The sequence below is a fragment of the Erinaceus europaeus genome, chromosome 6, assembly GCF_950295315.1.
Source record: "Erinaceus europaeus chromosome 6, mEriEur2.1, whole genome shotgun sequence".
In the NCBI taxonomy this organism is placed as follows: Eukaryota; Metazoa; Chordata; class Mammalia; order Eulipotyphla; family Erinaceidae; genus Erinaceus; species Erinaceus europaeus.
In genome coordinates, this window is record NC_080167.1 from 17,819,847 (window position 1) to 17,840,702 (window position 20,856).

The 20,856-nt window shown below is 49.3% G+C and overlaps 1 protein-coding gene and 1 long non-coding RNA gene across 3 annotated transcripts in view; one reads left to right on the forward strand and one right to left on the reverse strand.

Annotated features, from left to right (window-relative positions):
• Positions 1-2,347, reverse strand: part of SCARB1 (scavenger receptor class B member 1) — a 74,915-nt gene extending 72,568 nt beyond the window's left edge. For both annotated transcript variants that reach the window (XM_016184938.2, XM_007539770.3), the window contains exon 1: positions 2,045-2,347. In XM_016184938.2, the coding sequence (XP_016040424.1) occupies positions 2,045-2,170 (126 nt within the window). In that variant the 5' untranslated portion in view covers positions 2,171-2,347. The remainder of the gene's footprint in view (positions 1-2,044) is intronic.
• On the forward strand, positions 1,526-20,543 carry LOC132539098 (uncharacterized). The gene is made up of 3 exons (XR_009550413.1): positions 1,526-1,603; positions 11,201-11,313; positions 20,317-20,543. It is a non-coding gene; the product is annotated as an uncharacterized LOC132539098 (long non-coding RNA).
• Positions 20,544-20,856: the final 313 nt, after the last annotated feature.

The window sequence follows — 20,856 nt, forward strand, 5'->3', positions numbered from 1 at the left end:
CCAGCATAAGCCAGAGCTGAGCAGTGCTCTGGTAAAAAGAAAGAAGGAAAGAAAGGGGAAAGGAGTGGTCTGGGAGGTGGCGCTTTGGACTCTCAAGCATGAGGTCCTGAGTTCCATCCCCGGCAGCACGTGTGCCAGAGTGATGCCTGGTTCTTTGTCTCTCCTCTTATCTTTCTCATTAATAAATAAAATCTTAAAAAAAAAAAAAAAAGAAAGAAAGAAAGAAAGGGGAAAGGAAAGGGAAGAGGAAAAGAAAAGAAAAGAAGAGAAAGGGGGTGGGTGGTGGTATACCTGGTTGAGTGCGCATGTTACAGTACACAAGAAACCAGGTTTGAGCCCCCATACCCCACCTGCAAAGGGAAAGCTTCACAAGTGGTGAAGCAGGGCTGCAGGTGTCTCTCTCTTCCCTATCTCCCCCTTCCCTCTCTATTTCTGGCTGTCTCTATTCAACAAATAAAGATAATAAACTTTAAAAAGGGAGTCGGGCGATAGCGCAGCAGGTAAAGTGCATGTGGCACAAAATACAAGGACCCGTGTAAGGATCCCGGTTCGAGCCCCTGCTCCCCACCTGCAGAGGAATCGCTTCACAGGCGGTGAAGCAGGTCTGCAGGTGTCTGTCTTTCTCTTCCCCTCTCTGTCTTCCCCTCCTCTCTCCATTTCTCTCTGTCCTATCTAAAGATGACATGAATAACAACAACAATAACTACAATAACAATAAAGACAACAAAGGCAACAAAAGGGAAAATAAATAAAATTTTAAAAATAAATAAATAAAATAAATTTTAGAAAGTAAGAAAAGAAGAAAGAAAGAAAGAAAGAAAGAAAGAAAGAAAGAAAGAAAGAAAAAGAAGGAAACAGCCAGAGCTGAGCCCAGGAGGACCAGGCCGGCAAGATTCCTCCTGGGCTAGGAGCCACCACTCCATGCTCACCTCACCTGGCCAACAAGGTGCACAACACCCCACACTTGATGGGTGCTCAGAGCCCTCACCCTGGTGGGGCAAGCATAAGGGAGAGACACCCCTGAGCCAATGGGGAAGAGAGAGGGGAGCCTCTCTGACAAGGAGAGGTCCCCACACACAAGTCCTTCCCACCAGGCCCCGGAACACACACACACACACACACACACACACACACAGTGTCACACCCAAAGAGGAACTCACTTGATGTCACCACTACAGGACTCGCCTTACAATCAGATGACAGGATTTATAGCACGAGACTCAAAAATCCAAGAGAAACAGCCAGCCTGACCCAGATGCCGAATCCTTTCAGTACCCAGACAGCCGGGCATGTGGCAGCGGGTGGCAGCAGCAGGCGGCTTTCCACCTGCCGCCTTCATTCACTCATTCCCCAAGCATCTTTGGGGCACTGAGACACCCATGGGGAAGGGAGGCGGGGGCAGGTCCCTGCTCTTGAGAAAGTCGCCTCAGGAAGCAGGGTGAGGAAAGGAGGAGTCAGCTGGCCAAGAAGTTACTGGCAGCTCCAGCCCTGCCTCAGTTACCCCGCCGGTTCCCGCTGCAGAGTCCGGGGCTGGGAGCTCCGCGGAGGCTGGAGCGGGCCCGCCGACCTGCAGGGCTCTGCTCGCTCCCTCGCTGGCTCTCAGGTTCAAAAAAGGCGGGTCCCGCGGGGGCTGGGGGCGGAGAGCCTGCGGCCAGTGGGCCGGGCGGACAGGGCTGCGGGAGGCCCCGGGCAGGGAGCTTCGGGCCAGGGCTGGGGATGAAGGCGGATTAGTGCTTCCAGCCCTCGGCCTGCGGGGGAGTGGGAGGCCCCAGCAGCCTCAGAGAAGGGCCCCGGGGTGGGGGTGGGGGTGGCAGCGGGGCTGGGGCTCCCGGCCGGCGGGAAGCAGCTCACTCGCCTCGGGCCGGGGCGGGGGTGTCCCCGGCTGCTTCCCGGCTGCTCGCAACGTGGCCCGGGCTGGGTGTCCCTGCGGCCTGCGCCCCCGATCGAACCCCGCTCCCGGGGAGGTGTTGGGGGTTCCTCAAGCTGAACCCCTCGGGGGAGGGGGGTCTGGGGTTCTGGGCGGGTGTCCCCCCGCTGCACCCACCTTAAAGACCTGCTGCTCAATGATGGTGGGCACCAACAGGATCATGACGGCGCCCAGCACGGCGCACAGCAGCCCGGCGCAGCCCAGCACCAGGGGCGCCCGGCAGGCGCAGGCCCGGCTGCCCATGTCTGCGCGCTGGCGGGGCTCCGCGGGGGCCCGGGGACGGTGGGCGGTGCGGGCTCTGGGGACGCGGGCACCCAGGGGCCCGGCCGACGGCGCACTGAGGAGCGGCCCGGCAGGTGGCCAGAGGCTTTATGCGCCATGGCCCGGGCGGCGAGGCCCCGGGGCTGCACGGGGCGGGGCCCCGATCGGATGGTTCGCGGCCCGCCCCCGCCGCCCCGCCCTCTGCTTCCGTTTGGGCGCGAGGGAGTTCCCGGGGCCCGTGCCCGCGTGCCGGGACTGGGGGTGCCCCGTTCTTCATCTACCTACCGCCGCCCTCCCCTTCTCCCACTTCCTCGGTCGTGACCGTGGCATTGTTCGCCTGGAGGAGGAACTTCCAGCTCGTTAGGAGCACAGCAGCCCCTCAGCTCTGAGTCCTCCCCACACACTCACACGCACATGCCCCCCCCCCAGCTCCCCCAGCAGCCCTGTGCCAATCGCCTGGCCCCGGCGACTCTGCACACGACCGGGGAGTATGGCCCGCAACACCCGCCCGCCCCCTGCCACTTTATCTGGAAGGCCTCGCCGGGACAGCACCCGCTCCCGGCTTCCCTGCGCCCTTATCGTGGGCACCACCTGCCCCTGCCCGCTGGCACGGCTGCTCTCCCTTTGCAAAGCTGCTGGTGGGGCCTGTGTCCAACCACACCGGCAAGTGCTTGCTGGCCAGAAACTTGCCAGGGCGTTTAAAAATGTCCCAGGTGCAGGAGGCTTTGGCCCCACAGAGCCAGAATCCTGCCTGCTGGTGCGTGGAAGCGCTGCATAAGGGCGGGTGGTGAAGACAAGGAGAAGAGGTGTGATTGGGGGTGGGAGGGCACCAGGCTTACCTGTGTGAGGTCCTACGTTCCATCCCGGGCATCATCCCATGTGCCAGAGTGATGTTCCAGTTCTCTCTGCCTCTCTCCTCTGTCTCCCATATCTTTGCTTCTTAATAAGTGGAAAATGGAAAAAGAAGAATTATTCATTATGGGTGGGCACAGAGAACCACAGCATCACTCTGGCACATGCAAATGCCAGGGATCAAACTCAAGACCTCATGCTTTTAAGTCCAACCTTTTATCTGCCTCACCACCTCCTAGACTATCTTTCCTCTATCCCTATCATATATACATAAATACATACATAAGGGCCAGGCAGTGGAGCACCTGGTAGGGCACACACATCTCTACGTGCAAGGAAACAAGTTCAAGCCCCTGGTCCCCAACTGCATGGAGGGGACCCTCGGACCCTCCCCTCCCCTCTCTCTTTCCGTGTGTGTGTGTGTGTGTGTGTGTGTGTGTGTGTGTGTCTAGCAAAAAGAAAGGGAAAGTGGAGGAGACAGAATAATGGTTATGTAAACAGTCTCTCATGCCTGAGGTTCTGAGGTCGCAGGTTCAATCCCCAGCACTACCATAAACCAAAGCTGAGCACAGCTCTGGTAAAAATAAATAGGAAAATAAAGGGCAGGAGTAAACAGCATAATGGTTATGCAAAGAGACTCTTGTGCCCGAGGCTCCAAAGCCTCAGGCTCACTCCCCTGCACCACCATAAACCAGAGCTGAGCAGTGCTCTGTAATAAATAAATAAATAAGAAAGGAAGGAGAAAATAAGGGGAGAAATGATCACCAGGAGCAGTGGACTCATCTTGCAGGCACCAATCCCCAAGGATAACCCTGGTGACAAAACAGATTCCTCTAAAGGAAAAAAAAGACCAGACTGGGAGTCCCCGGCCCCATACTTGCTTCCGTGTCCCTGCAGTCCCTTATTCCCAGGGAGTTCTGCGTCCCTTGAAGGAGCCAACTCCTCATTCTCCAGGTGGGATGCCAAGAGGGCAAGGGACAGTGCTCAGAGGCGGCACAGTGAGCATGAGGTCCAGAGTTCAATCCCAGTCATCCCATGTACCAGAGTGATGACCTGGTTCTGTATCTGTCTTGTGATAATAGATCAATAAAAATATTTTTAGGGAGTCGGGTTGTAGCACAGCAGGTTAAGCACAGGTGGCACAAAGCACAAGGACCCCGGTTCTAAGGATCCCAGTTCTAGCCCCGGCTCCCCACCTGCAGGGGAGTCGCTTCGCATGCGGTGAAGCAGTTCTGCAGGTGTCTATCTTTCTCTCCCCCTCTCTGTCTTCCCCTCCTCTCCATTTCTGTCTGTCCTATCCAACAACAATGACAACAATAATAACTACAACAATAAAACAAGGGCAACAAAAGGGAATAAATAAATAAATAAATATTTTTAAAAATCTTTAAATATATATATATATATATTTAATTTTATTGCCACCAGAATTATTGCTGGGGGCTTGGTACCAGCACTATGAATCTACCGTTCCTGGTGGCCATTTATTTATTTATTTATTTATCTGTTTTTATTAGATAGGACAGAGAGAACTTGAAAGGGGTGGCGCAATAGAGAGAAAGATAGACACCTGCAGACCTGCTTTACCATTTGCGGAGCATCCCCCCTGCAGGTGGTGAGCAGGAGCTTGAACCCAGGTCCTTGTACATGCTAACATGTGCTCTCAACCAGATGTGCCACCACCCAGCCCCCCAAATCATAATTATTTCCTCCAGGGTTATTGCTTGCACTCATTGCTTGCACTACAAATCCACTAATCCTGGAGGCCATTTTTTCCATTTTGTTGCCCTTGTTGTTGTTATTGTTATTGTTGCCATTGCTGTTATTGTTGCTGGATAGGACAGAGAGAAATTAAGAGAGGAGAAGACAGAGAGGGGGAGAGAAAGATAGACACCTGCAGATCTGCTTCACCACCTGTGAAGCGACCCCTCTGCAGGTGGGGAACCAGGGACTGGAACTGGGATCCTCGTGCCAATCCTTGCGCTTTGTGCCATGTGCACTTAACCCGCTGCGCTACCACCCAGCCACCACCACCACCCCCACACATACACCCCGCAATCATTTTTTTTAAGAGCGAGGTAACAGGGGTTGGCAGAGCAGTGTCCCCAGCAGCAGGGTAAGGTGGGCCTCAGAGCTCAGGATGAGTCTTCTAGAACTCGCACTCGCTCCTGGGAGGGGGCAACCTCTTTCTTCGTCCTTGAGCTCCTAGGCCAGGTCTGTGGGGTGTCAGTCCAGGCCACAGAACCTGGTGTGTATCTACCATCCCCCCAACAGAGTTCCAGGAAAAGGTCCACGACTGTGGTGGCCAGAGAGAGACTGTCAGGAATGGTTCTGGAGAAATCCATCCTCTGGGGTCTCCCAGCCCAGAGTCCTGGAATAAGTAGCCGGGCCCTCTCTGTATGTCCAGCTGCTGTCTGGTGTTGGGGTCCCGGAAGCCCCCTCCCAATGGCTGTGTCCTCAAAGAAGCTGCTGTACCAGGACTTCTCAGAGCAATGCCTAGAAGGTGCTAGAACAATGGAGCTAGCTGTGGTTGCTGTCACTGTCCCAAGGCCCTGGAGGACCTGGCTCCTGCCTACCTGTCCTCCCAGTCTCCAGCCTCCCTGCCTCACCCTCACCAGCCTCAGCTTTCTCCTGCCCCTAGGCCTTTGCATTTGTTGTTCCAGAATTCTCTCCTCTTCTCAGGGCCCAGCTTAAAGTTTAGCTCCGTGGTCCGGGAGGTGGTGCAGTGGTAAAGCTTTGGACTCTCAAGCATGAGGTCCTGAGTTCGATCCTCAGCAGCACATGTGCCAGAGTGATGTCTGGTTCTTTCTCTTTCCTCCTATCTTTCTCATAAATAAATAAAATCTTTTTTTAAAAAAAAATCCAGCCCCAAGGAGATGCCTCATTGTTCAGTCAGTTCAAGGGAGGAGGCCCAGAGCTGGGAAGATGACACTGAGACAGCACACAGACCTCAAATGTATAAGTTCTCAGGTTCAGTCACCAGCACCACCACTAGCCAGAGCTCAGCAGTGCACTTGTTTAAAAAAAAAAAAAAAGAAAAGAGGGAGTCAGGCTGTAGTGCAGCGGGTTAAGCGCAGGTGGCGCAAAGCACAAGGACCGGCATAAGGATCCTGGTTCGAACCCCGGCTCCCCACCTGCAGGGGAGTCGCTTCACAGGCGGTGAAGCAGGTCTGCAGGTGTCTATCTTTCTCTCCCCCTCTCTGTCTTCCCCTCCTCTCTCCGTTTCTCTCTGTCCTATCCAACAATGACGACAACAACAATAATAACTACAACAATAAAACAACAAGGGCAACAAAAGGGAATAAATAAATAAAATATTAAAAGAAAAGAAAAGTTGGGTAGTGGCACACTCAGTTAAGCACACACATTATATACACAAGGACCCAGGTTCAAGCCCCTGCTCCTCACGTACGGGGGGGGGGGCGTTTTAAGAGCAGTAAAGCAGGCCTGCAGACGTCTTTCTCTCTTCTCTATCGTTCAACCTCCACCTCTCCCTCTCAATTTCTCTATGTCCTATCAAATACAATTAAAGTGAAGGAAGGAAGGAAGGAAGGAAGGAAGGGAAGAAGGAAGGAAGAGAGAGAGAGAGAAGTTGGTCCAGGAGGTGGCACAGTGGATAAAGCTTTGGACTCTCAAGCCTGAGGTCCTGAGTCCAATCCCTGGCAGCACATGTACCAGAGTGATGTCTGGTTCTTTCTTTCTCACCTCCTATCTTTCTCATTAATAAATAAATAAAATGTTTTTTAAAAAGGAAAAAAATGGCTGCCAGGAGCAGTGAATTTGTAGTGCTAGCACCAAGCCCCAGAGATAACCCTGGTGGCAATAATAATTTAAGAAAAAAAAAAAAAGGAAGTCCCCACCCACGCTGTCAGATCACCCCATCTTGCTTGCAAATGTCTTATTCACTTACCTGCCACCCCCAGACAGAAAGAAAGAGGGAGATAAGGAAGTCGGGAGGTAGCACAGCAGGTTACGCGCACGTGGCACAAAGTGCAAAGGAACTGGGTGTAAGGATGCCTGTTCAAGCCCCCGCCTCCCCCCCTGCAGGGGAGTCACAAGTGGTAAAGCAGGTCTGCAGGTGTCTGTCTTTTTTCTCTCCCCCTCTCTGTCTTCCCCTCCTCTCTCTATTTCTCTCTGTCCTATCCAACAACAACAACATCAATAATAACTACAATAATAAAAAATAAAAAAAAACAAGGGCAACAAAAAGGGAATAAATAAATATATTTTTTTAAAAAAGAAAGAGGGAGATAGACTCTGTTTTACTGTAATGGCTGTCTCCCCAACACCTGCTCCGAAAAGTCTTAAAGCCAGGAATTGGCTTGAGCTAATTCGCTCAATAATTGGTCAGTCCAGCAGTCCACTGATTCTCGCACTAATCAATGTCATTGATCTGTTAAAGTCTGCCAGAGCCACAGCTGTGAGGATTGATTAACACTGGAAGTTCGTGGAAATGAACACAGCTCAGTGAAAAACAGAGTGACCTGACACTCCTCTCCCTCCCTGCCCCTGACGCCTGTTCCACACAGAAGAGCCCCCACCCCATCTCAGCACCCCTCACTTTCCTTCGTGACCAAGTCATCAAGGTCCCAGCAGACGCAAGTGGCACTGGCCCAAGAGGGCCCAAGGCCGAGGTGGGAGCGGCCTCATGTCACCCACAGTGTGGCCGAGAGCAGAAGCCGAGATGGAAGGACATTGGCCATGGGTGACGGGCAGTGGCTTTGCAGGGGGAGTCACTTCCCATGTGGGAAGGCATTGGAGACCAAAACAGGGACAGCAGAGACGTCATGGGGTTGTCAAGTGAGGCCATGGTGGGGTGAGGAAGAAAGAGAGAAAGATTAACAGCTAGATGTTGGGACACACTCTCCTCAGCTCAAAAGCCCACTGAAGTCAGGACAGAGGAGAGGGAGGGGACCTCTCTCATCTGCAAAGCAGGCCAGAGCTGGCACAAATCTTCGCCAGAGCTGGCACGCCCAACTCTCCTTAGACTTACTGCACAAACTTCTCACAGCCAGGTCTGCACACCCAGAGCTGGGAGCAGCCCGTAGGCCCAAGTTGACAAGTAGGTTAGTCAAACAGGACATGTCACACCACAGGCAACCTCTGTTGGGGAAAGAGATAAAGAAAGAAGGCAAAAAGAAAGGGAGGGAGGAAAAGGAAAGAAAGAGGGAGAGAGGAAGGAAGGAAGAAGAGGAGGGAGGGAGGAAGGAAGGGAAGAAGGAAGGAAAAGGAAAGAGAGAGAGAAGAAAGAGAAACGAAGGGAGAAAAGGAAGAAAGGGAGGGAGGAAGGAAGGAAAAGGAAAGAGAGAGAGAAAGGGGAAGGAAGAAAGAAAGAGAGGGAGGGAAGAAGGGAGGAAGAAAGAAAAAATGAATGAAAGAAGAAGAGGGGGCTGGGTGGTAGCACAGCAGGTTAAGTGCACATGGCACAAAACGCAAGGAAGGATCCCGGTTCGAGCCCCCGGCTCCCCACCTGCAGGGGAGTCGCTTCACAGGCGGTGAAGCAGGTCTTCAAGTGTCTGTCTCTCCCCTCTCTGTCTTCCCCTCCTCTCTCCATTTCTCTCTGTCCTATCCAACAACAACAGTAGCAGCAGCTATGACAACAATAACAACAACAACAACAAGGGCAACAAAATGGGGGGAATGGCCTCCAGGAGCAGTGGCTTCGTAGTGCAGGCACCGAGCCCCAGCAACAACTCTGGAAACAAAAAAAAAGGAGAAGGAGGAGGAGGAGGAGGAGGAGGAGGAGGAGGAGAAGGACAGAAGACCCAAAGCACTGGCCCCTGTGAGCTTGGCTCTGAAAGCACAGTGCTCAGTGAAAGGTCACCAAATGGTGACACCTATGTGCATTTTACTTTGTTTACTCGGTGCTACCAACACTTTTCCATTTCATTCTGAGATAGAGATAGATGGCAGGGGTAGATAGAATAATGATTATGGGGCAGGGGTACATAGAATAATGGTTATGCAAAGAGACTCTTGTGCCTGAGACTCCAAAGTCCCAGGTTCAATCCCCCACAGCACTATAAGACAGAGATGAGCAGTGGTCTGGTAAAAAGAGGTGGGGGGGAGAGGATCCCAGCACCAGAGCTTCCTGCCATATGGTGTCAGGGCTCGAATCTGGGTTGTGTACTGTGCATAACAAGGCTGGCATCCTACCCCATGAGCTAACACACACACACACACACACACACACACACACACACACACACACACACACACGATCCCATTTATAAGAAATATCCAGAATAGCCAAATCCATAGAGGCAGGAAGCAGACTAGTGTTTGCCTGCCAGGGGAGGGGGGCTGCTGACTACTCGCATGCAAGAGGTTACAAGGCCTCTTGGGGGCGGGGGCAGGGGTGGTGGCGATGAAAGAATATTCCAGATGTGGGGGTGGTGGTTGCACAGTTCCATGAATATACTACAGTTATTGAATCATACTGTTTTGAGAGAGAGAAGCAGAGACAGCATAAAAGAAACCACAGCACCAAAGCTTCCTCCAGTGAGGTGGGGACCGGGCTGATACCTGGGCCACGCATGTGACAAAGCAGCACACTACCCAAGTGACCTATCTCACCAACCCTGAATCTTTCTTTCTTTCTCTCTTCCTTTCTTTCTTTCTTTCTTTCTTTCTTTCTTCCTCCCTTTATTTATTTATTTATTTACTTACTTACTTACTTATTTTAGATAGAGTGGTTGAAAGGAAAGAGGGAGCGCCAGAGAGACACCTGCAGCCCTGCTTCACCAATCATGAAATTTCCCCCTGCAGGTGGGGACCAGGGGATTGAACCCAGGCCCTTGAGTACTGTAACATGTGCAATTAACCAGATTCACCACTACCATCACCCAACCCCAACCACACATCTTTTTTTTTTTTGTCTCCAGGATTATTGCTGGGGCTTGGTGCCTGCAATATGAATCCACTGCTCCTGGAGGCTATTTTTTTCCTTTTTTTTTTTTTTTTTACTGATTTTATTTCTCTACTTATTTATTTTCTTTTTTAAATTTCTTTATTGGGGAATTAATGTTTTATATTCAACAGTAAATGCAATAGTTTGTACATGCATAACATTCCCAGTTTTCCATATAACAATATAACCCCCACTAGGTCCTCTGCCATCCTTCTTGGACCTGTAATTTTTTTCTTCTCTTTTTTTGCCCTTGTTGTTTTATCATTGTTGTGGTTACTATTATTGTTGTTATTGATGATGTCGTTGTTGTTGGATAGGACAGAGAGAAATGGAGAGAGGAGGGGAAGACAGAGGGGAAGAGAAAGATAGATACCTGCAGACCTGCTTCACCACTTGCGAAGTGACACCCCTACAGGTGGGGAGCCCGTGGCTCCAACCAGGATCCTTGCGCCAGTCCTTGCGCTTTGTGCCATGTGTGTTTAACCTGCTGCACTACCGCCCAACCCCCCACACACTTATTTTAAAGAGGTGTTCATTAACAAGAGAGAGAGATCCAAAGCATTGTTCTGTGATGCCAGGGATCAAAGTCAGGATCTCATGCTTGATAGCCCACACTTTATCCACTGTGCTACACACTGGCCTGTTGTTTTGTTTTGTTTTTTACTTTGATACAGAAAGAGAGGGAGGGTGGCTGGGTGGTGGCACACCTGGTTGAGCGCACATGTTACAATGCATAAGGACCCCAGTTCAAACCCCCAGTCCCTATCTGTAGGGGGAAAGCTTTGCAAGTGTTAAAGCAGGGCTGCAGGTATCTCTCTGTCTCTGTCTCTCTCTCTTTCCTTCAGGGTTATCTCTGGGGTTTGGTGCCTGTACTATGAATCCATTGCTCCTGGCAGCTATTTATTTTAAATAGGATCGAACAGAGAGAAATTGAGAGGGGAAGGGAGACAGAGAGGGGGAGAGAAAGAAAAGACAGACACCTGCAGACCTGCTTTACCACTCGTGAAGCGACTCCCCTGCAGGTGGGGAACTGGGGGCTTGAATGGGGATCCTTGTGCAAGTCCTTGGGCTTTGTACAATGTGCGCTTAACCTGGTACACCACCACCTGGCCGGCTCTTTCCCTCTCTGCCTCCTCTTTCCCTCTTGATTTCTGGCTGTCTCTGTGCAATGAATAAATAAAGATAATAAAATAATTTAAATCTCAGAAAGAGGGGAGCAGTACTAAAACACTACTCTTCCATCTTTGCAGCTCCACCCTTTCTTGGGGTCTTCCGTTCCATCCACAGGATCAAACCCAGGGCCTCACACATGGAGAGCGCTGTAGCTGAGCCATCTCCCAGGCCCCTGAGTTATGCATCGCGGGTGAGTATCTGGCGTGCTCTGTGAACTGCATCCCATCTGCACTCTGAACCCGGTGTGCTGGGAGCCACCCTTGATGCCTGCCTTAGGGCCTTTGCACTTGCTGGGCTCTCGCCCTCACATCCGTCCTGGCTCAAATGCCCTCTCTCCACCAGGACTTCCTTCTCACCATACTAATTCAGTCCCAGCCACACCACAATGCTCTCTCTCTCTCTCTCCCACCCCTGTATTACTATTATTATTATCTTCATAACTCTTTTCATCATTAGCACCATAGAGAATACAGGAATGGGGGCTGGGTAGTAGCACACTTGGTTGAGTGCACATGTTACCAGGTACAAGGACCTGGGCTCAAGCCCCCAGTCCCCCCAACTGCAGGGGTAAATCTTCACAAGTAGAAAGCTACAGGTGTCTCTCTGTCTCTACCTCTCTCTAGCCCCCTTTCTCTTGATTGCTGGCTGTCTCTATCAATTTAAAAAAATAATAATATAGGAATGCAGGGGCTGAGAGATAGCATAATAGTGACATGAAAATACTACCGGGAGTCGGGCTGTAGTGCAGCGGGCTAAGCGCAGGTGGCGCAAAGCACAAGGACCGGCATAAGGATCCCGGTTTGAACCCCGGCTCCCCACCTGCAGGGGAGTCGCTTCACAGGCGGTGAAGCAGGTCTGCAGGTGTCTATCTTTCTCTCCTCCTCTCTGTCTTCCCCTCCCTCTCTCCATTTCTCTCTGTCCTATCCAACAACGACAACAACAATAATAACTACAACAATAAAACAACAAGGGCAACAAAAGGGAATAAATAAATTATATATATATATATATATAAAGGGAGTCGGGCTGTAGTGCAGCGGGCTAAACGCAGGTGGCGCAAAGCACAAGGATCGGCATAAGGATCCCGGTTCGAACCCCGGCTCCCCACCTGCAGGGGAGTCGCTTCACAGGCGGTGAAGCAGGTCTGCAGGTGTCTATCTTTCTCTCCTCCTCTCTGTCTTCCCCTCCTCTCTCCATTTCTCTCTGTCCTATTTAACAACGACAACAACAATAATAACTACAACAATAAGACAACAAGGGCAACAAAAGGGAATAAATAAATAAAATAAATATTTAAAAAAAAGAAAATACTACCATGGTGCAGTGGATAAAGCATTGGACTCTCATGCATGAGGTCCCGAGTTCAATCCCTGGCAGCACATGTACTAGAGTGATGGCTGGTTCTCTCTCTCTCTCTTTCCCCTATCTTTCTCATTGATAAATAAATAAAATCTTTAAAAAGAGAGAGAGAGAGAAAGAGAGACTTCCATGTCTGAGGCTCTGAAGTCCCAGGTTCAATCCCCTGAACCACCAGAAGCCAGAGCTGAGCAGTGCTCTGGTTTAAAAAAAAAAAAAAAAGTATTTATTTTGCTGACTTCCTTCCCAATCTAGAATTGCCAAAGCCACCCACCAGCAGAAGCCTGTCTGTTTTGCTCAGTGCTCTGTTCTCAGCTCCTGAGACAGCATCTGGCCTGTCAAGAAAGGCCTGAGGGGAAGGGCCAGCCTCTGCAGCTGGGTGGCTTCGGGCAAATTGCACAACCTCTCTGTGCCCTATGCCCTTATTCTGTGCGAAACCAAACAGATGGTATGAGCCGTGCCAGTCCCTGGGGACAACCTTGAGGATGAAAGAAACGGTCGCACAGCCAAGTGCCAGCTTGGAGCCTATCCATCCCCAGCCCCAGATGGAAAGAGTGATTCCTATCCTCAAGGCTTCCCAGGGCAGAATGACTGTGAGCAGAACAAGGACTCAAACTCATCACCTGGTTTCAAAGCCCAGTTGTTCTCTACTGATGAGAAGGCACAGGAAAAGAAAGGGGAGCAGAGGGAGAGAGAAAGAACAGAGCCAAGATCAAAGAGGGAAGGGGAGCATTGGCCCCGGGGACCGGTAGTGACCTATCTAATGTCACAGCAGATGGACAAGATGAGCCGACGCTACACAGCCCACTCTGGGCCATTGAGCAACTTGACTGCTCTGCACTAGGTGGTTTCACTGCCAGCCACATGGACACTTGAAAGGGTGCCCGCTGCAGGTGACAGGGGGTGTCAGGAAACATGTAGGGAAGGCCAGAGGGTGTCACCATCTTTGTTTTTTATTTTTTTCTTTGCTTTTCTTTCTTTCTCTCTCTTTGTTTATTATGTCACCATCTTTTTATAGGGACTGCATGCCGAGATGGCAAGATTCAGGGAGACTGGAGTTGAAGAAAGGATACTATTAAAAGTAATTCGGTAGTGCAGCAGGTTAAGCGCATGCGGCACGAAGCGCAAGGACCTGCGGAAAGATCCTGGTTGGAGCCCCTGGCTCCCCACCTGCAGGGGAGTCGCTTCACAAGTGGTGAAGCAGGTCTGCAGGTGCCTATCTTTCTCTCCCCCTCTCTGTCTTCCCCTCCTCTCTCCATTTCTCTCTGTCCTATCCAAGAACGACAACATCAATAACAATGGCATCAATAATACAACAATAAAAAGGGCAACAAAAAAGGGAATAAATAAATAATAATAATAAAAGTAATTTGAGTGGGGGAGATAGCATGATAGTGATACAAATAGACTCTCATGCCTGAGGCTCCCAGGTCGAAGTTTCAGTCCCCAGCACCACCAGAAGCCAGAGCTGAGGTATACTCTAGTAAAATTAATTAAGCACCAAGGGAAAGTTTTGGTGCTAAGGTGTCTCTCCTCTCTGTCCCTCTCTTTTTTTGCAGGGTTATTTCTGAGGCTCTGTGCCTGAACCATGAGTCCATTGCTCCTGGAGGCTTTCTTTTCCCTTTGTTGCCCCTGTTTTGTTTTGTTTTTATCGTTGTTGTGGTTATTATTATTGCTTTTACTGATGTCATTGCTATTGGATAGGATAGAGAGAAATGAAGAGAAGAGGGGAAGACAGATCGGGAGAGAAAGTCACCTGCAGACCTTCTTCACTGTTCATCAAGTGACCCCCTGCAGGTGGGGAGCTGGGGGCTCAAACCAGGATCCTTACACCGGTCTTTGAGCTTTGAGCCATGTGCACTTAACCCACTGTGTTACCACCTGACCCCCTCTCTCTCCCTTTCTATATCAATATTTTCCATTCTCTGTATATATATCTGCCCTCTGAGCTCTTTATTTTTTTAATTAACTAATATATTTATTTATTCATTGCCTCCAATGTCACACTTGGGCTTGGTGCCTGTGCTATGAATCCACTGCTCCTGGTGGCTTTTTTTTTCCATTTTACTAGATAGGACAGAGAGAAATTGAGAGAGAAAGGGTAGATAGAGAGGGAGATAGAAAGGTAGACACCTGGGAGTTGGGCAGTAGCACAGTGGGTTAAGCTCACGTGACGCCAAGCACAAGGACCGGCGTAAGGATCCCAGTTTGAGCCCCCTGCTCCCCACCTGCAGGGGAGTCGCTTCACAGGCAGTGAAGCAGGTCTGCAGGTGTCTATCTTTCTCTCCCCTCTCTGTTTTCCCCTCCTCTCTCCATTTCTCTGTCCTATCCAACAACGACAACAACAATAACTACTACAACAATAAGACAACAAGGTCAACAAAAGGGAATAAATAAAAAAAAATTTTAAGTTAAAAATAAAAGGTAGACTCCTGCAGACCTGCTTCACCACTTGTGAAGCAACCCCCCTGCACGTGGGGAGCCGGGAGCTTGAACAGGGACCCTTGCATGAGTCCTCTGCCCTCTGATCTCAATCTGTCCTGTCTTCCTCAGTCTGGCCTGGAGTGGTAGAATTGCAAATGTGAGGAGTTGGTTCTACAAAAGATAAGTAAATACAGTGATTTCACCTGGCCACCCAGGGACATAGCCCAGTATTAGAGCACAGGACCCGTGGGCATGAGGTGCTGAGTTCAAGCCTTGGCTAACTGTGTTGTGTGCCAGGTGGCATTCCAATTCACTGTTTCACTAATAAACAGATAAAGTTTTCCTAAAATAATTTCACCTGATTGTATTTACATTTTTAAAATATTTATTTATTAATGAGAGAGAAACAGAGAATCTCACTTGGGCATATACAATGTCAGGGCTTGAACTCGGAACTTTCTCTTTGAGAGTCTAAGACTTTATCCACTACACCATCACTCCCAGGCTACTCTATTTACAATTTTTTAAAAGATTTACTTATTAATGATAAAAGAGAGAAAAGAAAAAGAGAACCAGAGCCGCACTCTGATATATGTGATGCCAGGGATCAAACTCAGAACCCCAGGCTAGAGAGTTCGATGCTTTATCGACTGTGCCAGACTCCAGGCTCCTTGCTTTACTTTTGTCTTAAAGATTTATGTGAAGGTGCAGGTGGTAGCACACCTGGTTGAGCGCACATGTGACAATGCACAAGGACCTGGGTTCGAGCCCCTCAGTCTCCACTTGCAGTGGATTAGCAGCTGCTTCATGATGGGTGAAGCAGGTCTGCAGGTGTTTCTCTTTCTCTTTACCCCTCTGTCTCTCCTTCCCCTCTCAGTTTTTCTCTTTCTGCCTCTACTCAGTAAATAAATACACAAAATATATATGGGAGTCGGGCAGTAGTGCAGCAGGTTAAGCGCAGGTGGCGCAAAGCTCAAGGACCGGAGTAAGGATCCCGGTTCGAGCCCCCATCTCCCCACCTGCAGGGGAGTCGCTTCACAGGCAGTGAAGCAGGTCTGCAGGTGTCTAACTTTCTGTCCCCCTCTCTGTCTTCCCCTCCTCTCTCCATTTCTCTCTGTCCTATCCAACAATGATAACATCAATAACTACAACAACAATAAAAAGGACAACAAAAGGGAAAATAAATATTTTTTTAATTTTTTTTAAAAAATACACAAAAAAATTAAAGATTTATTTGTGGGGGCTGGGTGGTGGCACAGCAAGTTGAGTGCATATGACGCAGGACCAAGAACCAGTGTAGAGATTCCAGTTCGAGCCCCCAGCTCCTCACTTGCAGGGGGGTTGCTTCACGGGCAGTGGAGCAGGTCTGCAGGTATCTATCTTTCTCGCGCCTTCTCTGTCTTCCGATCCTCTCTTGATTTCTCTCTGTCCTATCCAACAATGACGACGGCAATGGCAACAATGGCAATGAAAACAAAGAGAAACAACAGGGGCAACAAGGGGGGAAAATGGCCTCCAGGAGCAGTGGATTCATGGTGCAGGCACTGAGCCCCAGCAATAACCCTGGAGGCAACAAATAGAGATATATATTTTTTATAGAATTTTTTTAATATTTATTTTATTTATTTATTCCCTTTTGTTGCCCTTGTTGTTTTATTGTTGTAGTTATTATTGTTGTTGTCATTGTTGGATAGGACAGAGAGAAATGGAGAGAGGAGGGAAGACAGAGAGGAGGAGAGAAAGATAGACACCCGCAGACCTGCTTCACCGCCTGTGAAGCGACTCCCCTGCAGGTGGGGAGCCGGGGTTCGAACCGGGATCCTTATGCCGGTCCTTGTGCTTTGCGCCACCTGCGCTTAAACCGCTGCGCTACAGCCCGACTCCCTAGATATATTTTTTTTATGAAAGGGGCTGGGTGGTGGTGCACTGGGTTAAGTGCACACAGCATGAAGCACAAGGATTCTGATTCGAACCCCCGGCTCCCCACCTGCAGGGGAGTCACTTCACAGGCAGTGAAGCAGGTCTGCAGGTATCTGTCTTTCTCTTCCCCTCTCTGTCTTCCCCTCCTCTCTCCATTTCTCTCTGTCCTGTACAACAATGACGACATCAATAACAAAAATAAAACGAGGTGAAATAAACAAATATTTAAAAAATTAATATATATACATACATATAATGGGAAAGGGGGGAATGGCTGCCAGGAGCAGTGGATTCATAGCACAGATACCGAGCCCCAGTGATAACCCTGGAGGCAAAAAAAAAAAAAAAAAGATTTATTTGTCAATATTTATGAGAGAGAGAGAGAACCAGGGGACCAGGTGGCACACCTGGTTAAGTGCACACATTACAGTTTCCAAGGACCTGAGTTCTAGCCCCTGGTCCCCACCTACAAAAGGGAAAGCTTCATGAGTAGTGAAGCAGAGCTGCAGGTGTCTCTCTGTCTCTTTCCCTCTCTACCTCCCCTCCCTTCTTAATTTCTCTCTTTCTCTCTTTATCTAATAATAAATAAAATTCTTTTAATATTTTTTAATATTTATTTTATTTATTTATTCCCTTTTGTTGCCCTTGTTGTTTTATTGTTGTAATTATTATTGTTGTTGTCGTTGTTGGATAGGACAGAGAGAAATGGAGAGAGGAGGGGAAGACAGAGAGGAGGAGAGAAAGATAGACACCTGCAGACCTGCTTCACCGCCTGTGAAGCGACTCCCCTGCAGGTGGGGAGCCAGGGTTCGAACCGGTATCCTTATGCTGGTCCTTGTGCTTTGCGCCACCTGCGCTTAGCCCGCTGCACTACAGCCCGACTCCCAAATAAAAAATATTTTTAAAAGAGGGAGAGAGAAAACCAGAGCATCACTCTGGCACATGCAACACCAGGGCTCAAACTCAGGACATCACACTTAAGAGCCCCACTTCCTGTGACATTTTTCAGTGCTCCAGGGGACCGTGTGGCATTGCTATAGGACAGTACTGCGGCAAGTGCCATGCGGTGGGGTGCAAGCTGAATGGGACCACTGGGGTGGCCCCTCTGAGAAGAGACTTTGGTGTGAAGACAGTGAAGGAAGGACTCGTGCAAGGCTCTGTTTGGGTTCAGTTACTTGGGGAGGGGGCCAGGTGATAGCACACCAGGTTGAGCGTACATAGTCCCTACCTTGCACAAGGATCCAGGTTTGAGCCCCCAACCCCCATTTGCTGGGAGGAAGCATCATAAATGGTGAAGCAGGACTGCAGGTGTTTATCTCTCCCTCTCTATTTCCCCCTTCTCTCTCAATTTCTCTTTGTCCTATCAAAGAAAATAAATTTTGGGCGGGGGTAGATAGCACAGTGGCTATGCAAAGAGACTGTCATGCTTCAGGCTCCGAAGTCCCCGCACCACCATAAGCCAGACCTGAGTAGTGCTTTGGTGTTTCTCTGTGTTTCTCTCTCTCTGCAGCTCTCTCAAAAAAAGTAAATAAAATACTTAAAAAAAAAAAGAAAAAAAATTTTAAAAAATGATCACTTGGAGGGGGTCTGGTGGTAGCACAGCAGGTTCAAGCGCAAGTAGCACAAAGCACAAGGACCAGCGCAAGGATCTCAGTTGGAGCCCCGGGCTCCCCACCTGCAGGGAAGTCGCTGCACAGGTGGTGAAGCAGGTCTGCAGGTGTCTTATCTTTCACTCCCCCTCTCTGTCTTCACCTCCTCTCAACATTTCTCTCTGTCCTATCCAACAACAAACGACATCAACAACAACAGTAACCACAACAAGGCTACAACAACAAGGGCAACAAAGGGGGGGGGGGAAATGGCCTCCAGGACCAGTGGATTCATGGTGCAGGCACTGAGCCCCAGCAATAACCCTGGAGGAAAAAAAAATGGCCACCTGGAGTGGTAGATTCATTGTATAGGCACCAAACCCCAGCTGTAACACTGGTGGGCATAAAGTAAAATTAAATAAATGAGTTTCCTGGGGAGAAATTTTCCTAGATGCTAATTTCTAGGCTAATACAAATGATTTCTTAGAAGCTGTTTCTCTTCTCTCACTCACTCCAAAGCTAACCTCATCAAAGCAAGGACTGTAAAAGCTGAATAAGGTTGGGGGCCGAGTGGTGGCACATCTGGTTGAGTGCACGTATTACAATGCACAAGGACCCAGGTTCGAGCCCCCAGCCCCTACCTGCAGGGGGAAAGCTTCATGAGTGGTGAAGCAGGACTGTATGTGTCTCTCCATCTCTCTTCCTCTCTATCACCCCCTTCCCTCTTGGTTTCTGCCTTTCTCTATCCAATAAATATAATTTTAAAAAGGGAGTCAGGAGGTAATGCAGCAGGTTAAGCGCATGTGGCACAAAGCACAAGGACCGGCGCAAGGACCGGCGGAAGGATCCTAGTTCGAGCCCCGGCTCCCCACCTGCAGGGGAGTCGCTTCACAAGAGGTGAAGCAGGTTTGCAGGTGTCTGTCTTTCTCTCCCCATCTCTGTCCCCTTCTCTCTCCATTTCTCACTGTCCTATCTAACAATGACGATATCAATAACAACAACAATAACTACAACACCAATGAAAAACAATAAGGGCAACAAATGGGAAAAGAAAGAAAGAAAGAAAGAAAGAAAGAAAGAAAGAAAGAAAGAAAGAAAGAAAGAAAGAAAGAAAGAATTTTAATTAAAAAAAATTTTTTAAAGCTGAATAAGGGCAAGAGACTGGCATACTTTAACAACGACTCTTTAGTCACTATCAGGCCACCCAATCAGCTGGGGCCCTAGTCAGGGAGTCCTGAGATTCCTAAACAGATATGATGGGCCTAGACCTCGAATCAATCCCTCTCTCCATTGTTACCAGTCATCTCTACCAGGAATAACACAATAGACCCTTCTGTGGGCCCCATAGGACCTTGCCCTCAACTTGGATCAACAACGGTAGAGAATGTTCCATCCTCCGAATGGAGGCTGGACAATATATACTACACCTGAGGAAGATGGGTCCTGATATTGGAGCAGCTTGGAATGTTCCTACTGATGACCACAGAATGTGAGCTCAGACCTACAGAAATGCAGAGGTCACTTAGGCTCCTAAGCTGAATATGGGCCCCAGATCAGATCAAATCGATGGGGTTTATAATCAACAATACTTATACACCTTTCCCATATTTGGGAGCTACTCTCTTCCCTGATCCAGCTTTCTGGTCCTTTTCCCAACCATGACATCATCTCTCCAGACAATAACTAGGATCTACCTGCATATCAGATTTCAGGCTCAGGGAAAAAAAAAAAAAAAAAAAAGAGCTAGTATAGCCACAGGCCCTTTGGAATATAACTAAAACATGCCTACTAGCTATCTACTAAACAGAGATCCTCCCCCCAACTCTTCATCTGCACTACTCCAGCCTTTAGATTCATGATTAGTCAACAACTTGTTTGGCTTTATATGTTAACTCTCTTTTCAGGCACCAGGTTCCAGATACTACCATGATGCCAACCAGACTTCCCTGGACAGACAACCCCACCAATGTGTCCTAGAGCTCCAGTTCCCCAGAACCCCACCTCACTAGGGAAAGAGAGAGGCAGGCTGGGAGTATGGATTGACCTGTTAATGCCCATGTTCAGCGGGGAAGCAATTACAGAAGCCAGACCTTCCACCTTCTGCATCCCACAATGACCCTGGGTCCATACTCCCAGAGTGATAAAGAATAGGAAAGCTATCAAGGGATGGGATGGGATATAGAGTTCTGATGGTGGGAACTGTGTGAAGTTGTACCCCTCTTATCCTATGGTTTAGTCAATGTTTCCTTTTTATAAATAAAAAAATAAATAAATTAAATAAGCTGTCTCTCTTCTTGGTGAAAACACCTCCACCCCATGTCATAAATACTATGGGACTCTCCAGAACCCGGACCATTCACTCTGCCTCCAGCCCTTCCACACCCCGCTGAGAGCCAACTGTTGGCTCTGAGTGCTGGCAGTAGGGTATCACCTTTGCTCCAGGG